The following is a 26,930-nucleotide window of genomic DNA, read 5'->3' on the forward strand; positions in this document are numbered from 1 at the left end:
GGAAGAAGATGCGAGTACCACCAATTTAGACTCTTCCTGGTCTCCTCTGAGAATCTGGCCCCTCCTATCCCAACCCCACCTTACCACCTCTAATCATCATTTGCCTTCCCTGGCTCTTGTTAGCCTCAGCTAGATCGTCCCTCAAATGAGGAACCACGCTTGAGCGAGCACTGAAGATGAGGGCATGCCACAACTTGGTATGTCAGTTACTTTCTCTGTTATTTTTTATCTCATTCTTTAATGCACCCAGGCAGCCACTCTGCTTTTCTAACGGTCAGTGTGTGTGGTGCTGGGCAGGCAGCTTCACTGGGCTCCAGTGACCTCAAAGCATCCTGGAAGTTCAGGTGACCAGATGGCTTGATTTGCTAGGGACAGTCCCGATAGTCCAGGCTTTGTGATATAGGGGTGCCCATTACCCCCCACTTTGTCCCGATCTTTCACACTTGCTATCTGGTCACCCTACTGGAAATTCAGAGTCCACTGGGGAAGAAGAGCCTGTTCTGGCCAATGCACATTAACTTGACACTTACCCCAGCTGAATTTCACCTGTCACCACATCTCCCAGGTCATCACTGCACTTACAGCCATTTGTTATTTTTAAAAACCCTATATGGTTTTCAGCAAAGAGGCAGCGAGACCCAGTGGGCAGAGTGAAGCAGTAGGAGCCAGGAATTATCACTGTTAAGTCTGGCTCTATTTCTGACTGGCTGTGTGGTTTTGAGCAAGTCGTTTCACTTCTCTCGGTCTGAGCTTCCCCACCTGTAAAGCGGACATGTGGGTACTGCTGCAGAGCCACAGGGAACCTTCTGGGCTGACAGCGACTGCTGCCCAGAGAAAATCTCTGCTGCCGCCTGTGAGCAGCTCTGGCTGAAGTGTGGCCATAAGCAGCTCCCGACCAAGTGCGCCTGAAGAGGTTTGTGCGCTAAGTGAGGATGGCGCTGCCGTGCTGTGACATGGAGTTTGAGCTTCCTCAGATCTACTCCAGGATCCAAGCCCCCTTCACCTTCTTTAGGATCTATCTATCTAGGCTCCTCTATGGCTCCTGTCACCTCGCTGTACGAGCGCCACACCTGCACAGGGAAGTTTACCTGTTGTTTGCATTACTATTGTTCAGTTATATTCTGGTGGTGCCCCCAGGTTCCCATCCAGACCGGGCCCCTGTGAGATGGGGCTAGGTGCAAGCAGGAAGGGGAAGAAGGGTTCCTGCTCTGAAGAGCTCACAGGCAGGGAGGGCTGAAGGGGGCAGGCACAAGATCACACAGTGGCCGTGTCTACACCACGGGCTAGGGGTGTGATTCCCAGCTCACGCAGACATACTCCTGCTAGCTCCCCTGAGCGAGTGTGCTAAAAATAGCAGTATCGCCGTGGCAGCACGGGCAGGGGTAAGCAGCAGCACAGATTAGCTGCCCTGCACGCCACAGGTATATACTCAGCACAGCTGGAGCAAGTGTGAGCGCACAAGCTGGGAATCGCGGTGCGTGGAGCGCCCGTCCCTGGGAAACGCTCCAAGGGCTGGTCTACATGGCGCATTAGTGCATGGCCGGCTGCAGTACACGCCTGCAGCACGCTAGCCTGCCACACACTAGCTGTCCCGATGGGCCCTGCTGCCATGCACTGCGAATGAGTTTCAATCCACTTTGCTTGGAGACAGGAGTCCACACGGCCGGGCAGCGTGTGGCAGGCTAGTGAGCTACTGATTCACACTCCCGCTTGCCAGGCACCAACGCTCTGTTCAGACAAGCCCCTTCATTGTTGTGTCCTTTGTATTTTAAACACCTGCTTCTATTCTTTTTCATTTTAGCCTCTGCCCACTTTTTCATTTCCATTTCCATTGACTGCACTGACGTCTCATTTATTTTTCCAGTAGAGCAGAGAAGTGTCATTAACTCCATGGCACAGACGGGAAGAGAGAGAGCACAAGACTCAGCGATTCGCCCCAGGTCGCTCAGGGAGTCTGTGGAACAGCTGGGGCTTGAGCCCAGTTCCCCTGAATGCCAAGCCAAGTGCCTCCACCACACGGCTACTGAAAGTACCAGGAATAAAATATATTCCCTTCAAACTGCTTCTGTTGTTTCCATGCTAGGAAGAAAGTGCTCATGGCTCAGAAGGATCCCTGAAAAGGGATGGGGAAGGAGGGTTGGGAGACAGCGTGTCAGCAGACACTTTCTCCGGCCTGTCCTCCCCCACCACTGTATGTTTTGCGCTTGCTTTCTAAGCCCTGCGGAACTCTATCTACGTCTCTGACCTCCTTCCTCCTCGCATGGCCCTCTGCACTCTGCTGATGATGCCAGGTCTGATGCCCAGCTGTCCACTTCCCCACAACCGGCTTCATGTCTTTCTACACTGCCCTCCTTGCACTGGTCTGCTGTGACACTCCCCTCACCTCACTCTGCCCTTTCACGGCCCACTTCTACCGTGACACCAAAACAAGGGCGCCAACCAAATAGTTTTATTTTATTTTTTTATCATTAATTTATATGATTCTATGATTATAAAAACCAATGAAAAACCAATAAAAACGTCCATGCTGAGCATAGACCTGTCCTGATAACTGCAGCGTCTTGCCACTATGTCTGAGCCCGCACCTCCTACACCCTGAGCCACCAGTTAATAGCCTTTTGGGTGCATCACAGGAACATGTGCTCCAAATATCCCTTGCTGTTCCAAGCCTCCATTTCTGACAGGGAATAGAAACTTCCATCTGTCTTTGTGGGACCTTTCCCTGATGCCTAAGGTGCTTCTGTCAGACAAACAAGCAACTTCTGAAGCTGTTCACAGTCATGAGTAGGAGAAGAGGAGGTGCTGGTCACCGAAGACAGAGAACACTGCTCTGGGAATGGTGCCAGGTTTCTCCACTCCCCCTTTTTATCTGACTCAGATGGCTCATGCTCTAGGCTCGAAAGAGAGGACACGTTTGTCTGAGGAACAAGTAGCTGCATCCCTTTGGCAGTTTATGAGAAGGCAGAGTAAGACACAGCATGTCTGCACAGTGACTTTGCAGGAGGAGGTCCATTACCAGGAAGGACATAAGAAGGGTAATGTCAGATAGGCCACTCGGGTCAAGGTATAAAAGGCTCATCAGGATAATGAGCCTTGGTCAAAACAGACAAGTCCTCAAGGGACCAGAGAAGGCCAAGGGCGAAGATTATCTCCAAATATCCAAGGAGAATCAGATCTCAAATGAAAACTTAGCCCTGGCCAGCATGTCTGAGATGTGGCTTGACAATACCACAGGCCCCACGCGGGCCCATCTCCTCCCCAGGATACTCCCTCCATTATAATCCCAGAAGTGACATTTATGGAATGGGGAAAGGAGAATCAGGAACCTGCCCGCCATGTCGTGAGAAAAGACCGATTTACATCAGCTCGAGTGGTGAAAGGCTGAGATGAACCTTCAGTGACGAGAGGGCTAAATCCTGGTGTTTAAGATGCAGGCCGTAGTCCAATATAGCCTGAACTGGAGCCCAGAAAGGCAAGGTTTTTTGGCTTGAGGAGAACCTCTGGAGAACCTCTTCCATTTGGCCAGATATGCCGTGCTGGTGGAGGGCTTTCTGCCGCCCAGCAATGCTTGCTGAACTCTCCCGCTCATCTGCATTCAGCCATGCAGCCATCATACCATGAGGAGCAGGGATGCGAGGCCCGGATGCAGGAACTGGACATGGTTCTGAGAAAGGAGGTCGGGACAAAGCGGTAGTTCCAGCGGGGAGGTGGTTGACAGCTCCAGCAGCATGCTGAACCAGTGCGGACGCGGCCATGCCGGGACGATTAGGATCACATTTGCCATGTTGCGTTTGTTCCTTATCAGCACCTTGTGTAACAATGGCCTCAGAGGAAAGGCGTACATGAGTGCCCCTGTCCACGAGAGAAGGGAGGCATCGGACAAGAAGCCCTTGTTGAGCGTGGATCGAGCAGAACTGATAGCACTTCTTGTTCTGAGTGGATGGGAAGAGCTCCACTTGGGCAGTTCCCCACCTTTGGAAGATGTCCAGGTGGAGGGGTCACGCGTGGTGAAGGACCTGCTGAGAAGGTCTGCTAATGCGTTCTTCGTACCTGGGAGATGAGAAGCCATGCTATGAAAGTTGTTCTGTACAGCGAAGTTCCACAAGCGGAGAGCCGCCTCACATAAGAAACAGGCCCCACCTTGCCTGCTGATATAGAACATTGCAGCGGTATTATTCTTTAGAATTTGGACTACTCTGCCTGTCAGACAGGGGAGGAACACCTGGCAAGCTAGTTATATGGCCTTGAGTTCTCTGACGTTTATGTGGAGGCTGTGGTCCTCCTGAGCTCAGACTCCCTGAGTACTGAGATTGGCCCCCCCATCCCAAGCCCGAAGCGTTGGAGACCAGTGCCACCGAGGGAGATAACCCCCCAAAAGGAGTGCCCTCCACCACTGAGCGGGGATCCGTCCACCAGTTCAGGGCAGACCAGACGGGGGTTGGTATTGTAACCACCTGGTCCAAGCTGTGTCTGCTTGGGGTATACACCGAGACTAGCCACGTCTGCAGAGGTCTGAGGTGTAGGCGTGCATGGCCACCATGCAGGCCACCATGCAGGCCACCATGTGACCCAGTAGCTTGAGGCGTGTTCATGCTGCAGTGAGCGGGCAGTGCTGGACGTGCCTGATGAGATGTGACATGGCTTGAAACCGGGGTTCTGGGAGGAAGGCAGTGGCCTGGATGGAATCCAGGACCGCTTCGACAGACTCTGTTTGCGAGAATAGGGTGGACTTCAGTAAGCCCAGGTGTTGCCAGGTGGTGATTATCAGCTCCATACTGTGACGGACCTGAGCCTGTGACCTGCCCTTGGTGAGCCAATCTAAGTAGGGGTAAATCTGAATTCCCCGACGTCTCAGGTAAGCAGCTACTACGGATGTGAACTTTGTGAACACCTGTGGCGTGGATGAAAGGCCAAAGGGTAGTACCGCAAACTGATAATGGGTTTGGTTCACCACAAACCGGAGGAATCTCCTGTGACTGGAGAAAATCAAGATGTGGAAGTACGCATCTCTTAAATCGAGGGTGGCATCTCTTAAATCGGGTATGAGTCCACTGGATTCAAGGAAGGAATGATAGAGGTTAGGAAGCTCGTGTAGAATTTCAGCCTCTTGAGATATTTGTTGAGGTGACGCAGGTCCAAAATGGGTCTGAGGCCTCCCTTCGCTTTGGGGATAAGGAAGTAAAACCCTTTCCCCTTCATGCCTGGAGGAACCTCCTCTACACCCTCCTCGTAGAAGGGTCTGCACCTCCCGAATGAAAAGTTTCTCGTGAGAGGTTCCTGAAGAGGGATGGGGAAAGGGGGCTGATAGGGGTAATGAGGAGAATTGCAGGATATAACCAGTTGAAATGGTGCTGAGGACCCAACGGTCTGATGTAATCTGGGCCCCTGAAGGGAGGAAGGGCAACAGGTGGTTTAGCAACAGGGGGAGGTATGGATTCTGGCGTGGAACTGGAACGCAATCCTTGGGGTGCATCCTCAAAATGGCTGATCCTGCCCGCTTGAGTGGTGCGAGGGGCCCAGTTGAGACACAGAAGTGGTAGGGCCTGGGTGATGATGCTTAAAGCCCCTGTCTTTGTCTTTTCTCCTGTAGGAGCTGTATCGCCAGGGACTTGGCAATCTAGGTTGATGCGGCAGGGGGTGAAACTGTCTCCTGGAGGCCTGTGGTGTGTAGAGACCCAGCGAACGGAAGGTGGCCCTGTAGTCTTTAATGCCATAGAGTCTGGCATTGGTCTGCTCTGAGAAAAGAGCATTGCCTTCAAAGGGAAGGTCCTGGATTGATTTCTGTACTTGGGATAATCCTGATGACTGCAGCCATGAACATTGATGCATGGAGACTGGAGAGGCCATTGATCCTGTGGCCAAATCTGCTGCGTCCGATGCCACCTGTAATGCGGCTTTGGCTATTGGTTTGCCCTCCTCTAGGATAGCAGCAAAGTCTTGTCCCGACTTGTGAGGCAACAAATCTTTACATTATGACAGGGAGTCCCCAGATATCATCATTATATCTCTGCAGCAGTGCCTGCTGCTTAGAAATTCGAAATTGAAGGCTGGCCATAGAACAAATTTTCCTCCCAAACAAGTCCAGCTTTTCAGAGTCTTTATTTTCGGGGTGGAGCTCGTCTGACCCTGTCTGTCATGCTCATTTGCAGCTGCCACCACCAAGGAACCAGGGGATGGATGCGAAAAGAGACATTCAAACCCCTTAGCTGGGACGTAATATTTCTTCTCAGTCCTCTTTGAATTTGGTGGCAGGGAAGATGGTGTTTGCCATAGAGCCATGACCACCTCGACAACCCCTTCGTGTACTGGCAGCGCGACCTGAGCCAGTGCCGCGGCATCTAGCACATCGAACAGGTTGTCCGTGGGCTCCTCGAGTTCCTCTGCCTCTAGACCAAAGTTAGAGGCCACCCTCCTGAGGAGCTCTTGGTGGGCTCGAAAATCATCCAACAGGACTGGGTGGCCTGAACTCACAAGCTGCCTCGACAGGGGTACAGGAAGATCATGGTAAAATCTGGGGTGGAAGTGGCATCTCCTCTTCTTGTAAGGGGGCTGCGGTGGTATCTGGATCCTGAACTTTGGAGCCAGGGTCAGATGCTGAATCCTGACCTTCCTAGGCCGCCGGCACCGTGGGGTGTCTTCCAGATAACTGGTAGGAGAAGGGGCCTGCTGCAAAAGGGACTCCTCATGGGTTCCAGTATGGCCAGTTGACCGGCCATTAGCCCTGTGGCCAACTCACTGCCGCAGGACCTGCTGTGGGAATTTGTGTCCTTGGTTGCCGATGATGGGGCAGGGGGTAGTTCTTCTTCTGAATCTGAGGCGGAAGCGTTGTCACCATGGGACTAAGATGCAGCTGATGGTGCTTCCACCTGGCTACTGCGCAGTGCCGGAGAGCGGGGCCATGGTGATGGGGAGTGGCGCTGGGCTTCCGGGGAACAGTGCTGCTCACGAGTGTCGGCACGGCGCATAGCTTGGCGTCAGAGAACGGGGTGTCGAGGATCGGTGCCGGGGATCCTGTGCTCGGTACCACGTCATCAGTGAGTGGTGGCAAGAGGAGGAGGATTGATGCCAGGGTGACCCGGGATCAGCGCCGCCTTTCCAGGGGCTGGTGTCTTGGTGCCGGGGATCGATAATGTGTTCTCGGGGATCAGTGCCGCGAGGGCGGAGATTCCCTCCATGATGACGATCGATGCTGGGGTGATACCGACCGGTGCTGGGATTCATGGGAGCAGCACCTATCTAGAGCCCATTGTGGTGGATGCAACACGGGTTTCCTCTTGGAGGTCTGTGCCCTCACTGGCTCTGGCACCGAAGGATGGCTGGGAATGGGAGCAGTGGCAGGGCCATCAGATCCCTTGCTGCCTGAAGCGCCTCCAGTGTCAACGGCACCGCTGTTTGGTAGAGGCCCCTTCCGCTCCCTGGTGTTGGCGGCGGTTCCCTCACTGGGCTCGGTGTCTTAAGCAGGGAAATCAATTCCTGTTGCTCCGATGAGGGCAGCTAGCCCTGCACGGGTCCTGTGCATGCCCAACCCTGCTTTTGTGTCCTTCTTAGGGGCTGGCGAATGCCCCCATCTGAGCACTTCTTCTTCGGAGTTGGAGAAGTGGAATGGTGTCAAGAGGGTCCTGGTGCCGTGCTCGGCACTGATGCTGACGTGCTCGGCCCCCAGTTGGCACGGGGTGGTTCGGAGGCTTCCATGAGCAGAGCTTTCAGGTGGATATCTGTCCTTTTTCATTCTTGGGCTGATGCCCTGCAGATCTGACACTTACCCTTCCTATGTGCTGCTCCCAAGCACTTAAGGCAGCTGTTGTGGGGATCGTTGACTGGGAGGGTTTGTGGTAGGTAGCGCCAGGTTTGAAGCCTGGGGAACGAGGCATGTCCCGCTTCCTGGGCAAATGCCCCTAATGGGGCTACAAGTACTCCGTAATTTCCGATTGTATACACTAAACAGCAACATTCGTTACAAGTACTTAGATCTACCGCACTTGCGATGGCAAGAGAGAGGCGTCCCAGTAACACTCACGGGTGGGAAGAAAGAACTGAGGGGGCGCAGGGCTGGTGGTGCCTCATATGGCAGCGCATGAGCGCAGGACTCGAGGGGGCTCTGGCACTGTCCCTACAGGTACTGATAAGGCAGAACGTTCCAGTAGCCGTGCATGTGGGAACCACACACCCTCGCATGGAATGGGCATGAGCTAGCACTCGAAGAAGAGGAGCACCTTTTCTTCAGACGGCATGAATGTTAAGGAAGGATGTTACACACCCGAGCGCTGGTACGACAGACTGACCATGACGTCTTGTCCCTCGTCACACGGCACGGATCAGAGTTATTACCCCTCTCGCACGGCAAAGCTCAGTATCCACTCCTCTCTCCTCTCTCCTGTCCACCTCCTTCCCCCTCAGTGTCTCTCTCTGAGCAAACAGCACGCTCCCCTCCCCCATTCCAAGCCTGACTGCCCCCCACGATCCCCTAAAACCAAGGTTTCATCGCAGAAATAAAACAAATATATGAATAATTACATTGAAAAAGACCCAAGCAGACATGGAATTGACGCTTTTCTCCTGCCACCCCTGGATCACTTAGCTTCTGGGTTTGGTCGTTATCTAGACTGTAAGTGCTTTGGGCCGGGGTGAGTGTGGGTTACAGAGCCCTCCCTCCCCCTCCCGCCAATCCACACAGGACATGAGTTGTGATAGCCCCCTCAGCGCCCGCTGTAGCAGCTCATGTTTGGAGGTCCCGGAGTCAGTCCCTGGTGTGTCAGCCGTGCAGGCAGCGTCACACTGAGATGTCTGTGTAGTGCCCAGCATAGCTGGGCTTCAGTGCTGTCTGTGGGGCCTTTGGACACAAGGCAAGGCACATCAATAAAACAGTCCTTGCACTCGGCCTTGGTTTCCTGGTGGGCGGGATAATGATTTTTCCCTCCTCCCACATGGCTGGGAGCTCTTAATCACTAATAGCTGTCCAGTCTCCTGAGACTCTCTCAGGACAGGTGCTAGAAGAATTACGCAGGCTCTCATGTTCTGCCGCAGACACTTCCCAGAGCCCACCACTGACCTTCCCCCAATTTGCCTTACCTACAGATTTTGTCCGCGGCATTCCTTTGCGTAGTGAAACGTGGGGTTTCTCAGCCCCTGTGAGAACTCCCGAATGAGCTGCCATTCCCTGGCGTTCGAATAGTGACTAGGAAAGAAACAGAAAAACAGGAAACTTCACTCTGACACCCATGAGATTCAACTGAATGGAAACAAAACTTTCACCCTGACAGCCATCCAATTCTACTAGCTGCTGTGAACAAACAGGGGCTCTGAGTCAGGCCTATGCCAGACTGAGAACTCTTTGGGCAATGACGGTCTCTTTCGTATGCACATGCAGCGCCTTGCACAATGGGCCTTGATACCGACTGGGGCCTCTGGGCGTTAGTTAACAGTAAGTCCAAGGGAGATGTGACCGCTTCCCTCTTGGCTCCCACTGAGGTCAACGGATTTCCCTGGGAGCAGGCTGAGGCCCCGGGGCATAAAAGGACTAAGCCCCACATCTATAGCTTGTATCAAATGTACGGTACAAACGGCACAACCTCAGGAGCCCTCCCTGCGCCCACCCAGAGCGCCACCTCTGATTCGCTTCTCAATCGGGAACCTCTCAATTAAAACGCTTGGCCTTTAGCTCCTATAAAGATGATCCAAGCCTCCCTCCCCCTCCGCTCACTGCTCCTTCGGCTCCTCATGCCCATAACGCAGCCGAGTTACCGTTTGCTGAAGGGACTGAGATCCTGTGGTTAAAACCTCCTCCGCCTCTGGATCCCGCTCTTGCTCTTCTTCTACCCAGAGGCATCCAGGAGCCCAAATTTCCTGTCCCTCCTCATCCCCTGGAGCCTGAGTCCCCACGCCTGCTCCCTAAATCCCAGACTCAAACCCCAGCTGCCCTGAAATGCTGCAGCCAGCCTGAGCTGTCACTCCGGACAGATCTGCAGCATTGCCCTCTCCCTCCATCTCCCACCCAGCACTGCTCACTGGCTTTCCACATATCTCCACACAGATGGGATCTCCTGCCACCTCTCTGACCTCCCCTCCCCCCCACCCCGCCCTCTGCCCCTCGTCCTGCCTCCTCTGCTCCCCCAAATCCTCTGCAACCTCTCTGGCCTCCCCTCTGCTCCCACAACCCTTGCCCTTCCCCCTCCAATCTCTCTGGCATCCCCCCAGTCTCCCATGACCCTTCTGTCTCCTTTCCTGAAACCTCCTGGGCCTCCCTCCACCACCTGTGCGCATGCACGTCCTCCCAGCCGGTCTGCCCCCCTCCCCGAGTCACCCCAAGGAAACCTCTCCCTAGTCTGGTTCTTTGTCACTGTCCGTTTGCTGCCACCCAGCTAGACTCTGTGTCCTTGCTGGAGTCCAACAGGCAGAAGCGCCCCCCCCCATCTCACACTGATCTCCGCTGGCGTGATGCGCCGGCTCGTTGGGCGCTGCTTCACAGTGGCCGCCTTGGAATCTGCTTCGACGATGTCTGCTCTCAGCGAGGGCTCAGCTGCCGCCAGGATCTCATCCAGTTTCTCTGGAAATCCAGAGAGAAAACCAAGCCAGTTACGAAGGCCCCTCACTCCAGGGCAGACGTCCTAGGACAGGCCCAGCCTCAGGCGGTGGCAGGGAAGAAGCTGAACTCTGCGCTTGGGGATGGGCTACAGAGCTGTCGGAGACTGAGCTGGTGGCAGCGGCAGCAGCAGCTCAGGCGTCTCCTTCCCACTAAGTCCTGCAAGCCTCACGTAGCCCCCCACCTCCTGCTCCAAACCACGCTGCCCGGTCGGGGCTCGTGCAGTCAGTGCAGCGTGAGCCCAGGCGTGCCAGCCTAAGGGAAGAGCCCATTCCACCACACGTGGCCTGGCCACGTCGCAAACCAGGGGACTGTTAAAGGTTCACCTCATTTACAGTTTCTGGCTTGCCAACCTTGGGGTTTGGGTGGCTGTTTTTTAACTGCAAAGTGGTGATGAAGTTTCTTTCCGTAACTTACTAGTGAAGCCTTGGTCAGTTTTTTAAACGTGTATTGAGAACAACGGCTGTCCATGGGGCACTGCCAGAGCCCAGGGGACACTCATAGATGTCTAGTCTCCCTCCAGCCTGGCTCAGCTCGGGACTAGGGGAGGTCTCCAGTCTGCGGCTGCTCATGTCCTTAAACCCTGTAAGCCTGGCGAGCCAAATACAGGCTTTAGGAAACCTGCACAGCTCTGAATGGCAGGGCTGCAGAGTCTAGCAAGAACACAGACTTCGCCTAGGTTCCCGAGACGCACACGGAACAACTGCAGACTGAATGCACTGGCTGGCCTAAGGCATCAGCGCTCGTCCAGGGCAGCAGATGAGCCACGTTCAGCATTGCCAGGCCAATATTTGTTGTTATACAAAGGGGGAAATGAGAAAAACTTGTCAAATGTTGAAAAGCCTCTCAACTTCCCCACGCTCCAGTCTGCAGAGGGGCCCGTCCGTGCCAAGAACCAGGGAACCCAGAAGAGGCCACACCAGCCAGCTCAGGGAGAGCGCTTCAGCCTACATCTGCCGGAAAGCTATTCCCAGCCTTGACTCCGGGGAGGCAGCCATCTCTCCGTGCACATGGCTCAGTCCCTGAGGGCTCGTCCACATGGTGCAGCCAGTGGCACTAGAGGAGTGCAAGTCAGCGCTACGTGAAGGTGCTAGGGCACTGGCAATTTGCACCAGCAGGGTCTGCGCAGGTGAGTTACTGCAAAAACACGTTGCTGCGCTTTAGCAATCCCACCCCTCTAGCGTGCATGGCCGTGCCGGGCAGAGTCTGGCTGTTCCACGGCACAGAGCCTCTAGGCCGCTACAGGTGTGGAAGCTTCATCCCTGCTGAGCTGGCCACCCAACTGCTAATGCGCTGCTGCAGATTCCACGGCTCCACTGCCTAGCTGCTACACAGGGCAGGCATGAGTCCAAGACTGAGGAGACAGGAGGCACTGGCCATGTGCAATGCCTCCCTGGAGGGCAGGCCAAAGACAGCTGCAAAACAGAGCTCAATGCCAAGGACTTGGACTGGGCAAACTGGAGGAGGAGGGAGACTGACCCCAGAGTACAGCAGAGGAACTCTGATTTAGTCTCCTCTCTCCCCAGGCTAGAACTACACGGGGGGACTGCAGGAGTTCCTGCGATCTAGCATGGAGACAGACAGGACCAGGATCTGTGCACACCTGCTGGTGCAACAGCCGCAGAGTCACTGCCGGCGCTCTGCCCACAGCCCCAGGTCTGCAGCATCCACCACTACACCTGCCCCTCCTGGGCACCAGCCAACCATTCTCAGGGCTGGCCTGCAGACGGCATATGTGGCCTTGGAGAGTGAGTGTCCCCTCGACTGCTGCACAAAGCAGCACCGGAGTTGGCCCAATACCAGACGCTACCAGGAGAGGATGGGCCAGAAACTAACTTTTGTGCTGAACTGAGACCGGGAATGTACCTTATCAGCGTCCCTGGAACCTGCTCTGGGACGAGACCGGCTCAGCTATCGCACAAGGCTGGAGCCCGGCTGACACGACAGACAGTGTCTCAGCCCTGTGTAAAGACGGTTCAACGCCGGGGTTTGTCCTTGTGACCCCAGGACCTCTTGATGTCAACTGGCAGAGGGCCCGAAAGTGCAGAAGGGTCCCAGGGATCCCTGGGCTCTGGTATTTACACTCTAGTTCACCAAGGAGTGTCCTATAAGACCTCGATAGAAGCCAGGCAGGAGAGCCCTGCAGCGGGACTGGGATCCCATGGGAAGAGCCGGAGCAGGTAAAGAAATGTACTTTGTGGCGGGTGGGATTGGGTGGGCAAAACCCACTAAACCTCGCTGTCATACAGAAGTGCAAAGTGTTTCCTTTTTCTAAATAAAGGTTTCAATACTTAAATTTACTTGAGGGATAGAACGAGATTGGATGTTTTTTATCACAGGAGTTGAAGTATTTCTTTACCGGCTTTAAGCAAGATTGGTTTTATTCGTTCACTGTCTGCATTCCATTCATACCTATATTTACCAACGTTTTGTGTTCGTGGCATGGGGGAAGCTGTCTCTTTTCTGGGATCTAAGGCTTTTGCTGGGAGCTGGGTAGAAATGCAAGAAACAACGCGGAGCAGGTGGGAGTGTGAGTAGGGATGTGACAGGCTAACCGTTCGAACCTTTTCCACAGCCGATTGGGGGTGAAGGGAGCAGCAGCGGGGCTGGCTCTGTTAGCAAGAGTAGCTGGGCAGCTCTTGCTGGTGGGGAAGATCGGAGCCCAGGGTGTGTGTGTGGGGGGGGGGAAGAGGGGGGCAGGGGAGGTTGTAGCCATAGCTGGCTCCCCCAGTTTTTAACCGTTCTGTTTGTAGTGCGTACTGCGGAGCAGGATGGGACGGGCTGCGAGCAGGGTTAAAAAACCTGTCCTGCCCAGGGTTCTACCGTCAGCACCACCTTTATGACGTGTGTGTGCAGATAACACACAAGGACGTGTGTGCATGTATTAGAAATCATGTTCCTAAGGCCTTGTCATTAAAGGCAAGTCTCTCAGAGGTAGTGTGTGTTTTGAGACAGGCTTCTCCAGACAGGAGAAGGGAGACACTTAGCTGACCACTGTGTATTGTGTGTCTCAGAACCGAGTCAAACGCTACAGAAGAACGTTAACAAGAGAGGGTGAACAGTCTGGGGGGAAGGGGTGGGAGGAGGTGCCTTGTTGTTCTGCACCCCTAGATACATCAACCCAGACTGTCAGCCTCTAGCACCCCTCACCGCCAGTGGACGTGGGCTCGAGAAAGCAGGGGCTCAGCCACGCTGGTGGAAACGCTGTGAGCGGCCTTGGGGTGAGCGGGACCGTACGGGACAAGAGGGCATCTTGTGAGCGGAGGCCAGGCTCTAAAATACCGGGTGTTACCGGGTTGTCTCCAGTATTTCTGGTTGCCCTCCTATGACTGATCGCTGCCTTCCCTGTCACGTCAGTGCCGTGTTAAGTGGGGCTGGGTTCCGAGGTGGCGCTAGGAAGCTGGTGTGAACTGCTCCTTTGGGAACACAGGCCTGGCAATTCTGTGGGGGTCCAGTGGACCGGGGCTGGGTACAGCAGCTGGGTGCTTGGAGGACTGGGGGTTGGAGAGTGCCTGTCGCTAGCCTGCATGGGGGTGGCCGGTGGAGTTGGGGAGCTGACCCCTGGCAGGCACAAGCTCCCTCCTACGGGCAGGGGAAGCGAGGTACGCCAGGAAGCGGCACCGTCATCTTTCCAAATCTCCCGGAGGAGAAAACTGTCATGAACAGCAACTGGAGGCTGCCGTGCCCGAGCCAGCAAAGCCCTACGATGTCAGCCCTGGTCCATCTCCAGGTGACTGGAGGGGGTGAGCGCCTGGCAGAAGAACATGTGCGCCCAGGCAGTACACAGTCCAGTTCTAAGCAGGTCCCCGCCCCAGGAGATGGGATCTTCCCTCCTGCCTATAGAGACGATTCCCCAGCCTGACAGGGCTGAGCATGAGGAAATAGCAATTCGAATGGCCTCCTTTTCCTCCCCGTACTGCCCCACCCTCTTCTCCCGCTGGCCCTTCCGAAAGTCACCCGGGGGGATTCCCAAGGGCACTGCCCTTTTCATCAACTTGTGAACAAGGCTGGGCTTCTCCCCGCTGCCTAGTTTGCCCTTCGCCTGCAGAGAAGGGGGGGGGGGAGGTTGGCCCCCCCACATCAGGTAACTCTGTAGCTTCACGTTGTAACCCAAACTCCAGGAGAGCCGGAGATTCTGTCCTGTCCTGCGCCTGTCTGCTGCTTCCCACGAGGGCTGGGTGGGAAACGCACAGAAACACAGCCCAGTGCGAGGGATCAGCTGCGCCCAGCTAGCCGGTGGGTGCAGGCCAGGTCGAGAGTTTGCAGCTAGCAGTGCCTGAGGCCAGGTTCGCGGTCATTAGTTCACCTGGCTGTGGGCTTCAGGGTCCCGTGCAAGGGCCAGGAGGGGGCAGCACCCAATGACCCCCTATGCAAGGGTGATCCCTCAGGGACTGATCTCACGGGGCACAGGCACAAAGCAAACTGAATCCACTGGAAGATTGAGGCCCATGAGCTTCACAGCCACCCTGAGCAGGTATGAACTGCACAAGGCGGGGAAGGACCAGGGCCTGGGATCCTGGGAACCGAGCCCAACCAAGGGAATACCTCGGGCCATGGGCTATTCAGCTCTCTGCAGGCAGCACTCTGCTCTCATCGTGCCTGGGAAGTTTAGCCCGCATTCGGGAGTGTCCTTGGGCTGAGCTTGGCCCTGACCAATTTTCTGAAGGGTTGCGGGGCGTGTGAGGGGTTTCCTGGGAAGGAAGGTCAGGGAAAGCGAGCGGGATTTGGCAGGGATAGGAAGAGCTCCCAGGCCACGCAGTTTCACTCACCCCCTTTTCTCCTCCGCATCGAGGCTTGGAATCAAGAAACAAAACACAGGACATGAATGGCATGCAAGTACCTGCTCCCTGCCAGCTGCCCTCCCTGAATCTGCCCCACGCTCCTACCTTCTCAACACCCTCTGCCAGACAGGAGCGAAGCTCTGGCCATTCCAGGGATGGCTCTCTTCTGCAACGGTGCTTGCAGTGCACGAGGCCTCAGACGGACCTTGGGTCAGGCCTGAGCTCACCTATGCCATGCGATGCCAGCACACAGTAAGGGGCTTTCTCCCCCTGGCTCTGCAGCCCCTTCGCGGGAGCGCGAGGGCCACGGTGCGGCCCTGTGACACACCACACAACAGGACATGAGGCCAGGCCGACTCTCCCAGGTCCCACCCTCATGCCAAGGCAGACCTGAGCCAAGCCCTCCCTCGCCACTGAGAGTGGGAAGAGAAGCATGGCCAGTGAGGATGAAGAGCAGAGGGAGACCTGGACAGGGTTTGATGCCTGAAATCCTGGCGGAGACTGAAACACCAAGAAAGGCCTCTCTGAAGGAGACAGTTTTAACCCCTGCTGCTCACTAGACGAGCTCAGAGCCCTTTGCACAGCTCTGGTGTGTGTGATCTAACCCCTCCCCCGGGACGATGTGGGGTAAAGACTGGCCACTAATTACCCACCCCCCCCAGGGAGAGACAGGTCAGTGACTGGCTACTAATCCCCGCCTCCATCAGATGCAGGCAGGGACTGGAACTGAACCCGGGCTGCTAATTACCTCTCCCCCAGGAGAGACAGGGCCACTCATTCCCTCTCATCCCCATTACACAGACAGCAGGGACTGGCTACTGAACCCCTCTCTCCCCCAGGAAGGCGGGGCAGAGCCTGGCTGCTAATTGCCCTCCCCAGGAACACGAGGAAGAGACCTGCTGCTAATCTGCTGCTCCCAGGGAGACATGGGGCAGAGACCCCAAGAGCCGTGGTGGAACGGCTCACTGTTATTCATCCTGCAAGGAGATCAGAAGGGACCACGGTGATCCTCTAGTCTCGCCTTCTGCATTGCCCAGGCCAGAGATCTCCCCCCGACAATTCCCAGAACAGAGCTCTCACACAAACCTCCCCCTGGCATTAAAAGCGGCCAGGGAAGGAGAATCCACCCGACCCCAGTAATCTGTTCCCAGGGTTAATGACCCTCACTCTGAAGGACTGTGGGCTACAGACCAGCCACTCATTCTTTACGCAGATGCCAATACACAGACGTAGGTGCTCAGCTTCAGGCCACATGTCTGAGTGTGAGGGCCTGCTCTCGAGGATGCTCCTGCCAGGGGCTCGGTCAGAGATGAGGAGAGTGGACAGAAAAGCTTGTACGATAAAGCACCCCATGGACTCAAAAGTTCTGTTTTATGAGCACTGGGTCATGCCGAAACCCAGCCAAGGGCTCAGGTGGTAAGAAAAGCCCTGGGCCATGCTGGTGGGATGGGGCGGGGCAGGTGAGAACCTCTCCACCCCAGTGTTTCTCCTCCCACTTGGGCGAGGAGGCAGTGCCTGGGTGATGGTCAGAGAGGCAGCCTTGGATGCATCGCTACATTTCAATGCCCAAGAACTGCATGAGCTAGTGGCACGAGCAATAGCCAGGCCGGGTCAGGCAGGTGCTGTGCACGACCCCTCCACTCAGCTCCGAAGAACTCCTCCCTCCAGAGCTCAGCACACGCCTCGGTTCTCGCTCCGGGTCAGCCGCGCACCGCACACATCCTTAATGCCAAATGTGTGTGCAACAGGCCTGGGGGCCAGGTCCTGGATGCGGGCACACGGACACGGTGTGAGGAGACTCCTCACCACCCCTGGTGCCTGTGGCTAGCCAGAACCCTATTCTATCAGGCACGCAGGCATTCTGTCCACGTTCCTACCCCATCTCTCCGATCCAGCCAGCCCGGCTGAGATGCTGCACGACTGGGGCTGCCCTGCACCCCCTTCAGGGCCCAGGGCACGCTGTGCTCTGGAACCCGGGATTATTTGTGTGCATAGGAAACAAACTGTGATCCCCCGGCTGTAGAAACACTGGCACACGTGGAAGTGCGTGCAGGGGCTCTGCACAGGTGGCAATGGGACCAGGAGGCTCTGCAGGACTGCCAGAGCAGCCGGGATCATGCGAGGATGCACTCGAAGCACTTGGGTGCTCCCTGGAAGTGCATGGGAGGCTCTGTGGAAATCCTGAGCCGCCTGGAGGCATGTGGGGATGTCCAGGCACCTAGAAATGTGTGGGGGAGGGCAGGGAGGCAGAAGACACTGGACTACTGGAGACGTACAGGGGGAGGGGGCTGCCTGGAAGAGCACGTGTGCAAGCGGGGGGCCGGCTGCAGGGCTGCCTGGAAGCACTCTCAAAGGCCCTCCCTCCCCCCGAGCATGGGCAGTGGAGACATGGGGATTGTGTGCTTCTGCGCAGGTTCTCTCCTGCTGCTGGCTGTGCTGGTGCTGGTGGCAGTGACGCTTTGCACATGGCCGAGCACCGCAGAAACTTCCGTGTAGGGAGTGGTACGGGCGTCCCTCCGAGCTCCCACTTGTCCCCCCCCCAGGGAAGTGTTGTGTTGCATGTGATGGCCTGCTGAGCGTGTCCCTGCACTTTCCATGTCCTGCGCATGCTCCTCGTGCACCTGTGCGGTCATGCGTGTGCCCCCCAGCCCCTCGCTTACCTAGTTCCTCCAGCTCTGCCGTCATGGACTTGGAGCGCAGCGTCAGGGTGGTGCTGGGGGCTCTCTTGGGAGGCGGCGGGGCTGGAAGGAAGAGAGATGGCATTTTGCACTTCCTGTCCAGGAACTTGCGAGGAGTGGCCAAGTGCAGGTGCCACTTCTTCTCCACAGCCTGGATCTCCTCGTACTCGCGGGACGAGGAGTCGCACTGCTGCAGGATCTTATTAAGGCTGCGCGTGGAAGCAAACTTCTTCATCGTCCCAGCAGCAGGGTCCCAAGGGCACAGCCCCTGGAACGGAGGGGCCCCCCGGTAACCACAGACCCCGAGCGCCCCCCCAAAGTGACAGGAGAGCTCAGACTGTGAAAGCCTCTCTCAAATTAAACCTCGCCCGCAGCTGGCTGCCTGGGTGACTTGGCAAACAGCGTGGCTGGCTGCTTCCCCTGCGTGCACGCCATGGGCGGGGGGCGGGAGAGGGGCGCAGAGTCCAGGAGGCCAGGCATTCGGCCTCTCACTCCCCGGCGTCAGGCGGGGATTCCATCCCACAGCGCCACAGAGCCCGCCTTGCCCCCGCCGCTCAACTGGGTCTGTAGCTGGGACCGGCTGCGGCTGTCAAGGCCCCAGCGAAGGGCTGGAGCTGGGCGTCTCTGTGCCAAGGCGACGGCCCACGTGGCGCATGTGGCAAAGCCCGCCAGCTGCGGGCGCGACGGCAAGGGGCAGGGCCGGGGAGAGGCGCGCCCTAGCCAGGCCCGCCGGTGGCTCTGCCGAGGAGAGGTGCCATGCCATGGGCGCACGGGAGTGGAGCCGAGTTGAACGCTTTTCCTCTTCACTTCAGGTGCCTCCTCCTCGCCTGCTTGGCTCGAACAATGCAGGATTCAACGCTCCGGCGTTACCATGGGAACCACAGCTTCAGGCTTGTGCCGGAGCTGCCTGCATCAGAGACCCCACCAGGGGCGGACGCAGGCAGAGAAGCTATTCCCACACAGGCTCCATGGCCAGGAAAACACGCAGAGCAGCCCCGGGCCGGGAGGAGGGGGCCGATCTGCCTGCACGCGGCCCGGGAGGCGCTCCGCCACGGGGGACACGGCGGCCTGGCGGACGCGACCTTCCTGGACCCAAAGGCAAGCAGCCAGGGCCCGGGTGCCAGCCCTCGGAGTCCGTCCACGCTGCCGCTCTGTAGTCCTGGGCTCCTCGAGGCAGGGTCCCGGCAGCAGGCTGGGGAGGAAGCTGTGCTGGGGAGCAGGGGAAGACAGGGCTGCAGGTGCCAGAAGAGGAGGAGGAAGCGGCCCCAGCAGAGATCCCAGCCCCGGCTCCTGAGCCTCAGTCTTTCCCACGACTCGACTCGTGCTATGGAGCAGTGACAATATAATTACAGCTCTTAGTGTCAGCGCGAGGAGCTGCCTCCCTCCCCCTCGCCTCGTGTCTTGTGCTCAGCGCGCCTCAGTCCGCCTTCCCTCAGCGCCTGGCTCCCAGCCACGCTCCCCACGGGAAAAGGCTCCGCGCCCCAGGCTCTTTCTCCAGACAGACCCACCCAGCTAAAAATAAGCTCTCGCACTGACCCTGCCTCCTGTCCTCCGGTCCCAGCCTTCACCTGCCCCGGGGCAGCTACCTCGCCTCGCCCCAGCTGCCAGGGAGCAGCCGCTGGCTGGAAGGTCCATGCTGGTCCCACGGCTTAGGGGAAAGAGGGGCCTCTACACTGCGGCCCCCTCCTCTGAAGGCCTCCGGATGCTCCATGTGCCCGGGCACCTCCCTGGCTCAATGGGGGAGACAATCCGCACCCAGCACCACCGCCGCTGGGCCAGGGGCACAATCCGCCCCCGCTCCCACCCCGCCGGGCCAGGGGCACAATCCGCACCCGGCACCTCCCTCCACCAGCCCGGGGCACAATCTGTACCCGGCACCTCCCTCCGCCAGCCCGAGGCACAATCCGCACCCAGCACCTCTCCGCCCTTCAGGACAAGCCCCCGTGGCCAGAATAGGAAAACCTCTAGCCCGCAGGCGCTATACCACAGACCAGAAGACATTTCCTGCCCTGACAAGCACTTTGCAATGAGCTCGACTGAATAGCCAGCAAAAGCCTCACGTGTCATTGGGGTCCTTCCCGGGTGCCCGGCTCGTGCAACACCTCGCCAAGAGACGCCTAGAAACGCAGAGTTGAATGCTCCAGTTGCATAAAGCTGCTAACATAGCTGGTCTGTGAATAATCCCCCTGCGTAATGCTGCCAGATGCCCCACGAGCCCCAGTGCGAGGGGTGAGGGGCGTGTCAGGGGCTAGGCAGGGCAGGAAGGGGCATGGTGGAACAGAGCTCTGCCGTGCCCTTTCCTCCCCTGGCTAAAGTCCCGAAGGGCCCCAGTTGATCAGGACAAGGAAACCGCAACTGGCTCCTTGTAGCCCTGCCCGAGCTCTGGGGACGGAGAATCCAGCCCGCAATCTCTTTCAGTGAGCAGTGGGGAGCGCTACCTGGCAGAAGCTAAAGGGGCACTTCAGAATGCTCCATGGAGCCAGACCGGGCATTTGTCGGACGGGCAGTTTTGTAGGTATGTGATTATCTCAGAGCAAGGCAGGAGCCCCGGCTGCACCATCCTGAGCCCAGGGCTAGCTGGTCCAAGTAGTCACGGATACGTTGCTCTGGACAGGGCTTCCTTCTTCTGCCCTGGCGAGAGCTGCCAGCTGAGATGTCTCCGGCGCTGGCACACTTCACCCTGCCCTGCACAGAGCTCTGGCTGAGGACGATGTCTTCCGGCCTATCCCGGGGGTGGATGAGGGCGGATGCCGTAGAGCTGGCCTGGGCTAAGTGTATCTCCAGTGGTGTCTGCACAGGCTGGTTCTTCCTGCCTCTGAGAAGCAGCTCTGGCCTGGAGGCCTCACCAGCTACTCCCACTGCGTATCGCAGGCTTCTCTCTAAGAGCCGCCGTAAGTTCCTTTCCATTTTATGCTGTGGAAATCCCCATTTCTACCTTCAGAGCCAAGAAGACAGTCTCACGTCACCAGGGACAGAGCAGTCAGCCAGCGGCTCCCCCCGCTGAGCTGGGCCAGGGCAAGAAGGAGTCCTGGGTAATGAGTGGCCCCATTGGTATAGGGGCCCCTCTGTGCCCTTCTGCAGAGGATACGACTGGTTACAGCACCCATTTCCAGGGGCTTGGCTCGTCAGCTCCCCTGTAGCAGCTCCCCGGTCAACCGACTCCCCTCGGGGTGAATGAGCCAGGCTGGTGCGATAAGGGCCCCAGGGTAATGAGAGGGCGAGCTGGGCACCAGGATAACGGCCCTGGCAGCGCAGTCAGGGGTCCAGAGGTAATGAGAGCTTGGGCCGGTGGGAGAATGGCCCCAGCGTAAGGACTGGCCAGGCTGAGGTGGCGGGGTAACATGCATTATGAGGTGGAGCCACGTGTTTATTGCTCAGGAACTACAGGCCATTCCACACCTACCCTTTTTCCGAACGACTTCTTCCGACTCTGGCTTGCGGCTGACGGAGACAACTTTCATCACCAGGTGGTTTCCCCCCTGCCGGATCAGCGACACCACTTGCTTGTGCCCTACTTTTACTACATTCACACCATTCACCTGAGACACAAACAGACACTAGTCAGCACGAACACTGCCCAGCCCGCAGAAAACAGGCAGCAGTAACAAAGCTGAACAGACGGGGCTGTGTTCTGAACCTGCAGCGCGCTCTGGAGATGCGTGCACGTCAGAAGGCAGGCTGGGGGACCAGAAACCTAGGCCACCTGCACGGAGCCTCTTTACTGTTCTGCATTTAATATTTGATAGAAGGGGAAACTGAGGCTGAGCAGTTACAGGAACTGTCCAAGGTCACAGAGGGAGTCAGCATCAGACCAGAAGCCATAGCTGATGGGGTTTGAGATGTTGCAGACCCCATGCCTACAGAAGCACTCAGATACAGTCAGATCGTGTACGGTGGGGTTAAATGACCGGGTGGCCAAAGCCAGGCTCACTGATCTGTCCATTAGGAGTATCTGGAGATGGGTCTCCTGAACTTTCAAGTCCTAAATGCAAAGGACTTACATACCGCATGTTTTCTGCGGATGCACGACTCCTCCGAAGAAGAATTAACATGTTTTACGGGGCATGGCACCATACACAAGGGCTAGTGCTTGAAACCAGGAGACTTAGAACTAGGCATCCTGGTACCAGGAAAAAAAGAAAGATATTCTCTGGGAAAAGGAAAAATCTACTACTGTAATGCCAATTGGCATACTAATGAACTGTAACTGCAAACATGTACAAGGACTGGAAAAGAGAGCCAGCATTATGTTTTACAATGACAGCAAACGGCCTCATGAAAGGAACTGTAGGGCAGTTGGTCTGCCCCACCTTTTTATGCTCTTGGTGCAGGGCAGGAGGATACTCAGAGCACAACTGTGGCCACACTGGTCATTGCTGGGCAATTGGCATTAATCTCAGGCACTTGGGAAGCATGAAGACCATAAGTAGAATATGTATACGGACAACCGCTCGAAGGAAAACCCAGGAATTCCTTGGTTTCAGCTCTGAGTTTAATTCACCAGAATTCCCTCCCTTATCAGCATGGTTGGTAAATCTTTCCAGCAATCAGCAGGAAACATGCTGGGTATCATTCTTCCGCCACATACTAGTGCTAATATCCTGCTCTTTTAAGACTTCTTGGGTCAAAATCAGTCTGGTTATGATACCAGACCTCACGACGTGCAGTAAGATGTAGACTAGCATGAAATGGAAGAAATGAAAAAATTAGGCACCCAATATTTGGTCACCTAAACAAATACCCTGAATTTCAGAGGTGCTGAGCTCAGGAACCACCACACCTTTGAAAATCAGACCACAGATCTAGGCACCTCCACCTGGAAATGCTGGCCTTGATCTCTCTGCGACTCAGTCACCGCCTTTGTAAAACGGGGGTCGGTTACCACTGGATACCCACTTTTGTAAAGTGCTTTGACAGCTACTGATGGGAAGTGCTCGATACTGCAGGACCTGCTAGTATTACAATCCTGAGTTCATGCAGAGTGGCTAGATGGAAGGCAGCTGAGGATGGCTGACACTTTTTCTATTGATAATATAATTTAAATTAAATATAATTTTAAAATGAAAATATATAATATGATAAATGAAGACTTATTAAGGTTGCAAAATCAAGCACTCAAAGGTTTGGGAATGGCCAGGATTTACGTTGCCTGTGCAACATTAATTCTGACTCTTTGTGCACATGCATTATGAGACAGTCGTCCGCAGGACCACTGGCTCATTCAGTGCACAAGAACTGAAACCGCTCTTCGATATTCCTTTTCATCATCAGTTAGTGACCCTTGCCTTATTTACTGTACACCTGCCAAAACCTGCCCTGAATACTGCATTATTCATTTCCTCATGGTCTTTTCTAGGGTCCTCATCTACACAGCAGCTGAAAGACTCTCAAACATTAAAAGGAATTTATATTCACATCACCCCTGTGAGACAAGAGGAGCGTGGTAGGAGCCGGGAGGTGATTTTACCTCTTTAGACTGCATTCGTCAGACTGGTATGGGAATAACTGCATAGAGATTTGGTGTCAACATTTTAGAAAGGATTTTGAAAAATTGAAGAGGCTGCAGGGAACATAAAAAAAATGAGACCTGGAAAAATGCCTTACAGTGCAAGACTGAAGGAGTTCAATCTATTTATTTTATCAAAAATAAGATTGAAAGGTGACTTGATTACTCTGTATAAGTACCTTCATGGTACCAGGTACTAAAGGCAAAGGAAGGCATAATAAGAACCAGTGGCTTGAAAATAAAGCAGGGTGGATAAAATTCAATGGTTAAAAAAAAAATTAAATAAAAAAATAAGATTTCTTTTATTTTAATCAGATTTTTAAAAAAAATATCATCAATACTAAATTTCTCTCTCGTTTATAAAATAACAGTTACAATTAAATCTCATCACAAACATGCTAAACCTACACTTACAGTCTCATAAAATTGAAATAATGGCTCTAGTCTGTCCAGCCTAACTACCAGCTCTTGCTTCTTGAAAGTTCTGGGCTTTCAGTTTCTGTTTCAGTTTCTGTTTCTCAGCAGACTAAAGTCACATGTGCAAAGAAAGACACAGGCTGGATAGGATTGTTCTTGTTCTCTGCTTATGCGGTGGTGGAACTGGGCCAAGCAAGGCAGAGGAGTTAGTTAAGGCACTGTCTTAAAGACAGAGACAAAGGGTGGAGGCAGAATAGAAAGGAACAGCGGAGTGGACTGGAAAGAAAAAGGGAAGACATTATTCAGTACACACACAGCTTCCGATATTCCCCCACACTTTTGCCACAGAAAAACTGTCATGGCTTCTGGGCATAAAAGAGCCCTATCTGGGAATATTTTGAAGAAATGCCTTCCCTGGGTAAAAAAGGAAAACGTGTCAAGTGTAAACAGTGCAAGGAGGAGATGCAGGGTCTAGTTGCAAGAATGAAACATCATAATGAAAACTGCTTATTGGGAGAAAATGATGTGGATGAAGATGTGGCTATGTCTGAAGAACAACGTGGGTCAACTGGTTAGTAACTTAAATAATTCACTTTGCAATGCATCATTCTTCAAGACTCTCTCTATGCCTTTTAGTATATGTGTGATTTAACAAGTAAATTCCCAAGCTGTTTGCTATGTTGTATGTTGCTAGAAAAAAAGTTTAGCTTAGCTAACCCTTATGGCTTGTTTAATTAGTTAACTAGGTTTAGAATCTATCATCCAAGTATACGGTACAGAAAGCTGCGGTAAGATAAATCTAGAGTTGCCAGTTGCCACTGGGTGTCATTTTCTTATTTTATATTACATAATACATGCCCCTTATTTTGCAACCTCATGGCCACAGACCATAATGGTGATGCCACAAATCTATTCCCTATTTTACTTCAGCATAACTCAGCTTTCCCAAGGGAACCGCATCCTATACTTGTTTTCTCAAAAAACAGAAGTGCCAGTGAGTTCTATGGGGCTTACTTCAAAATTAAGTGCACTCTCAGTGTAGTCAGTCTTAGCTTTTTTGGTAATTTGGAATTGGATCTGCATCCTTGCTGGAAAAATGTGAATGATTAACTGAATAATAGAGTGAGAAGAACGACTATTCAAAATCATTTTTTAATTTTGTTTCAGGATCCCATTTAAGCATAAGAGACTTTGACTGTGATTGTCTATCTGCAACAACTTCAGAGTCATCCATTGGTACTTTTAGCAGCAGTGCTGCAACTAAACGTATTTCAGACAACAAAGTATCAGTAGCAAGCAAAAGATTTCAGTCATTCAGTAAAACCACCACCATGGATGGGTTTGTAGTAAGGACCAGCAAATACCAACAAGACACCATAGATGAAAAGATTGCTCGGTTCATTTATGCCAAAAATTCTCCTTTTCACGTTGTTAACAACAAACACGTCATTGACATGGTTCAGTCCTTAGGACCAGGCTACATTTCACCTGGTAGAGCAGACATTGGTGGAAGGTTGCTAGGTACAGTATATGAGAAGGAACTTGAATAGTGTGCAAGAAATACTGAGGGGAAATTTGCCAGTTTAAGCCTTGATGGGTGGAGCGATGTACACAATGATCCTGTAATATGTGCCTGTGTGACAACAGAAGATGGGGTTGCATATCTTTCAGAAACAATAGATACATTGGGAAATGCCCACACAACAGAATATTTAAAAGAAGTGGCAATGAAAGCTGTAATAAACTGTGAACAAAAATTCATGTGCGCAGTTTTGTCACAGACAATGCTGCAAACGTGGCAAAGATGAGAAGATACTTAGAAGAAGAAATGGAAGGATGCTCCTTAATAATATACGGCTGCAGTGCCCTTTTAATGCATCTTTTAGCCAAAGACTTAAGTACGTCTTCTCCAGGAATAAAAGAAAATGTTGTTGAAGTCGCAAAATATTTCCGTAACAACCATTTTGCTTCAGCTTCACTGAAGAAAGCAGGAGGATCCAAACTAATTCTTCCTCAAGATGTTCGATGGAATTCTGTGGTTGATTGTTTTGAACCATTTATTAAGAACTGGCCTATGCTAATAAAACTTTGTGAAGAAAACTGTGATAAAATAGATGGAAGTATCTCATCCAAAGTATCTAACATTGGATTAAAGAGGAATGTAGAGGACATGCTCAGTATATCCTATATCCACAACCTTAAACAAACTTCAGAGAAATTGTTGCTGCATTACTGATGCTGTCGAAATTTGGAAGGCGCTTCAAGAGACATTGAAGAAAGAAATACTCACCAGAAAGTTAAACTGCAGGCAATAAAGAAGCGAATGGATCAAGCACTAACTCCCCCTCATTTTCTTGCAAACATTCTCAACCCCAGATATAAAGGTAGATGCCTAACTTCTGAATAAGATGATGCTGCCATGGCATGGGCATCTCAAAATTACTCCTCAGTTACGCCAGTCATATTAAATGTCAGGGCTGGAGCGGAACCATTTAAACAGTACATGTTTCCTGATGATATTTTGAACAAAGTGACTCCCCTGAATTGGTGGAAATCATTAGCCAGGCACCTTGAAACAGAGTTCCTTCAGTAGCTAAGCCAACTTTTCACAGCAGTAGCTTCCTCTGCAGGCACAGAGAGAATATTTTCATCGTTTGATATTATTCACTCAAAGCTAAGAAATCGACTGGGAGTTAAAAAAGGAGGAAAACTCGTATTTCTGTTTCAGTCTATGAATAAAAATGACAGTGGGAGTGGGGAAGATGAGAGGTAGTTGTAGAAGTTTTAAGGACAGCGTATGTTTAGTGTTGTGATGACTTGTCTGGTAGCATTAATAACATTTGAAAATTTAAAAAAAAAAAAAAGAGTTTAAGGACAGCCATCAGCCGGCAACGCAGGAGACTGCTGCAATTGCAAATGTGAAACATTTATGTAACACTTAAGATTTAGTTTAATACAGTATAAGTGCT

General features: G+C 53.8%; 1 protein-coding gene across 2 annotated transcripts in view; it reads right to left on the bottom strand.

The window, feature by feature from the left end:
• Positions 1 to 26,930, bottom strand: part of SHANK3 (SH3 and multiple ankyrin repeat domains 3) — a 663,543-nt gene that overhangs the window by 41,205 nt on the left and 595,408 nt on the right. Inside the window, exons 18-22 of one of the 2 annotated variants that reach the window (XM_067547515.1) lie at positions 21,442 to 21,577; positions 18,021 to 18,101; positions 15,349 to 15,372; positions 10,416 to 10,543; positions 9,070 to 9,175 (exon numbers count right to left, since the gene is read on the bottom strand). In XM_067547515.1, coding sequence (XP_067403616.1) covers positions 9,070 to 9,175; positions 10,416 to 10,543; positions 15,349 to 15,372; positions 18,021 to 18,101; positions 21,442 to 21,577 — 475 coding nt within the window. The remainder of the gene's footprint in view (positions 1 to 9,069; positions 9,176 to 10,415; positions 10,544 to 15,348; positions 15,373 to 18,020; positions 18,102 to 21,441; positions 21,578 to 26,930) is intronic. The other variant, XM_067548257.1, reaches the window with a different exon arrangement.

This window comes from Emydura macquarii, unplaced genomic scaffold (genome assembly GCF_026122565.2).
Source record: "Emydura macquarii macquarii isolate MOO-44397 ecotype Brisbane River unplaced genomic scaffold, CSIRO-AGI_Emac_v2 contig_6, whole genome shotgun sequence".
In the NCBI taxonomy this organism is placed as follows: Eukaryota; Metazoa; Chordata; order Testudines; family Chelidae; genus Emydura; species Emydura macquarii.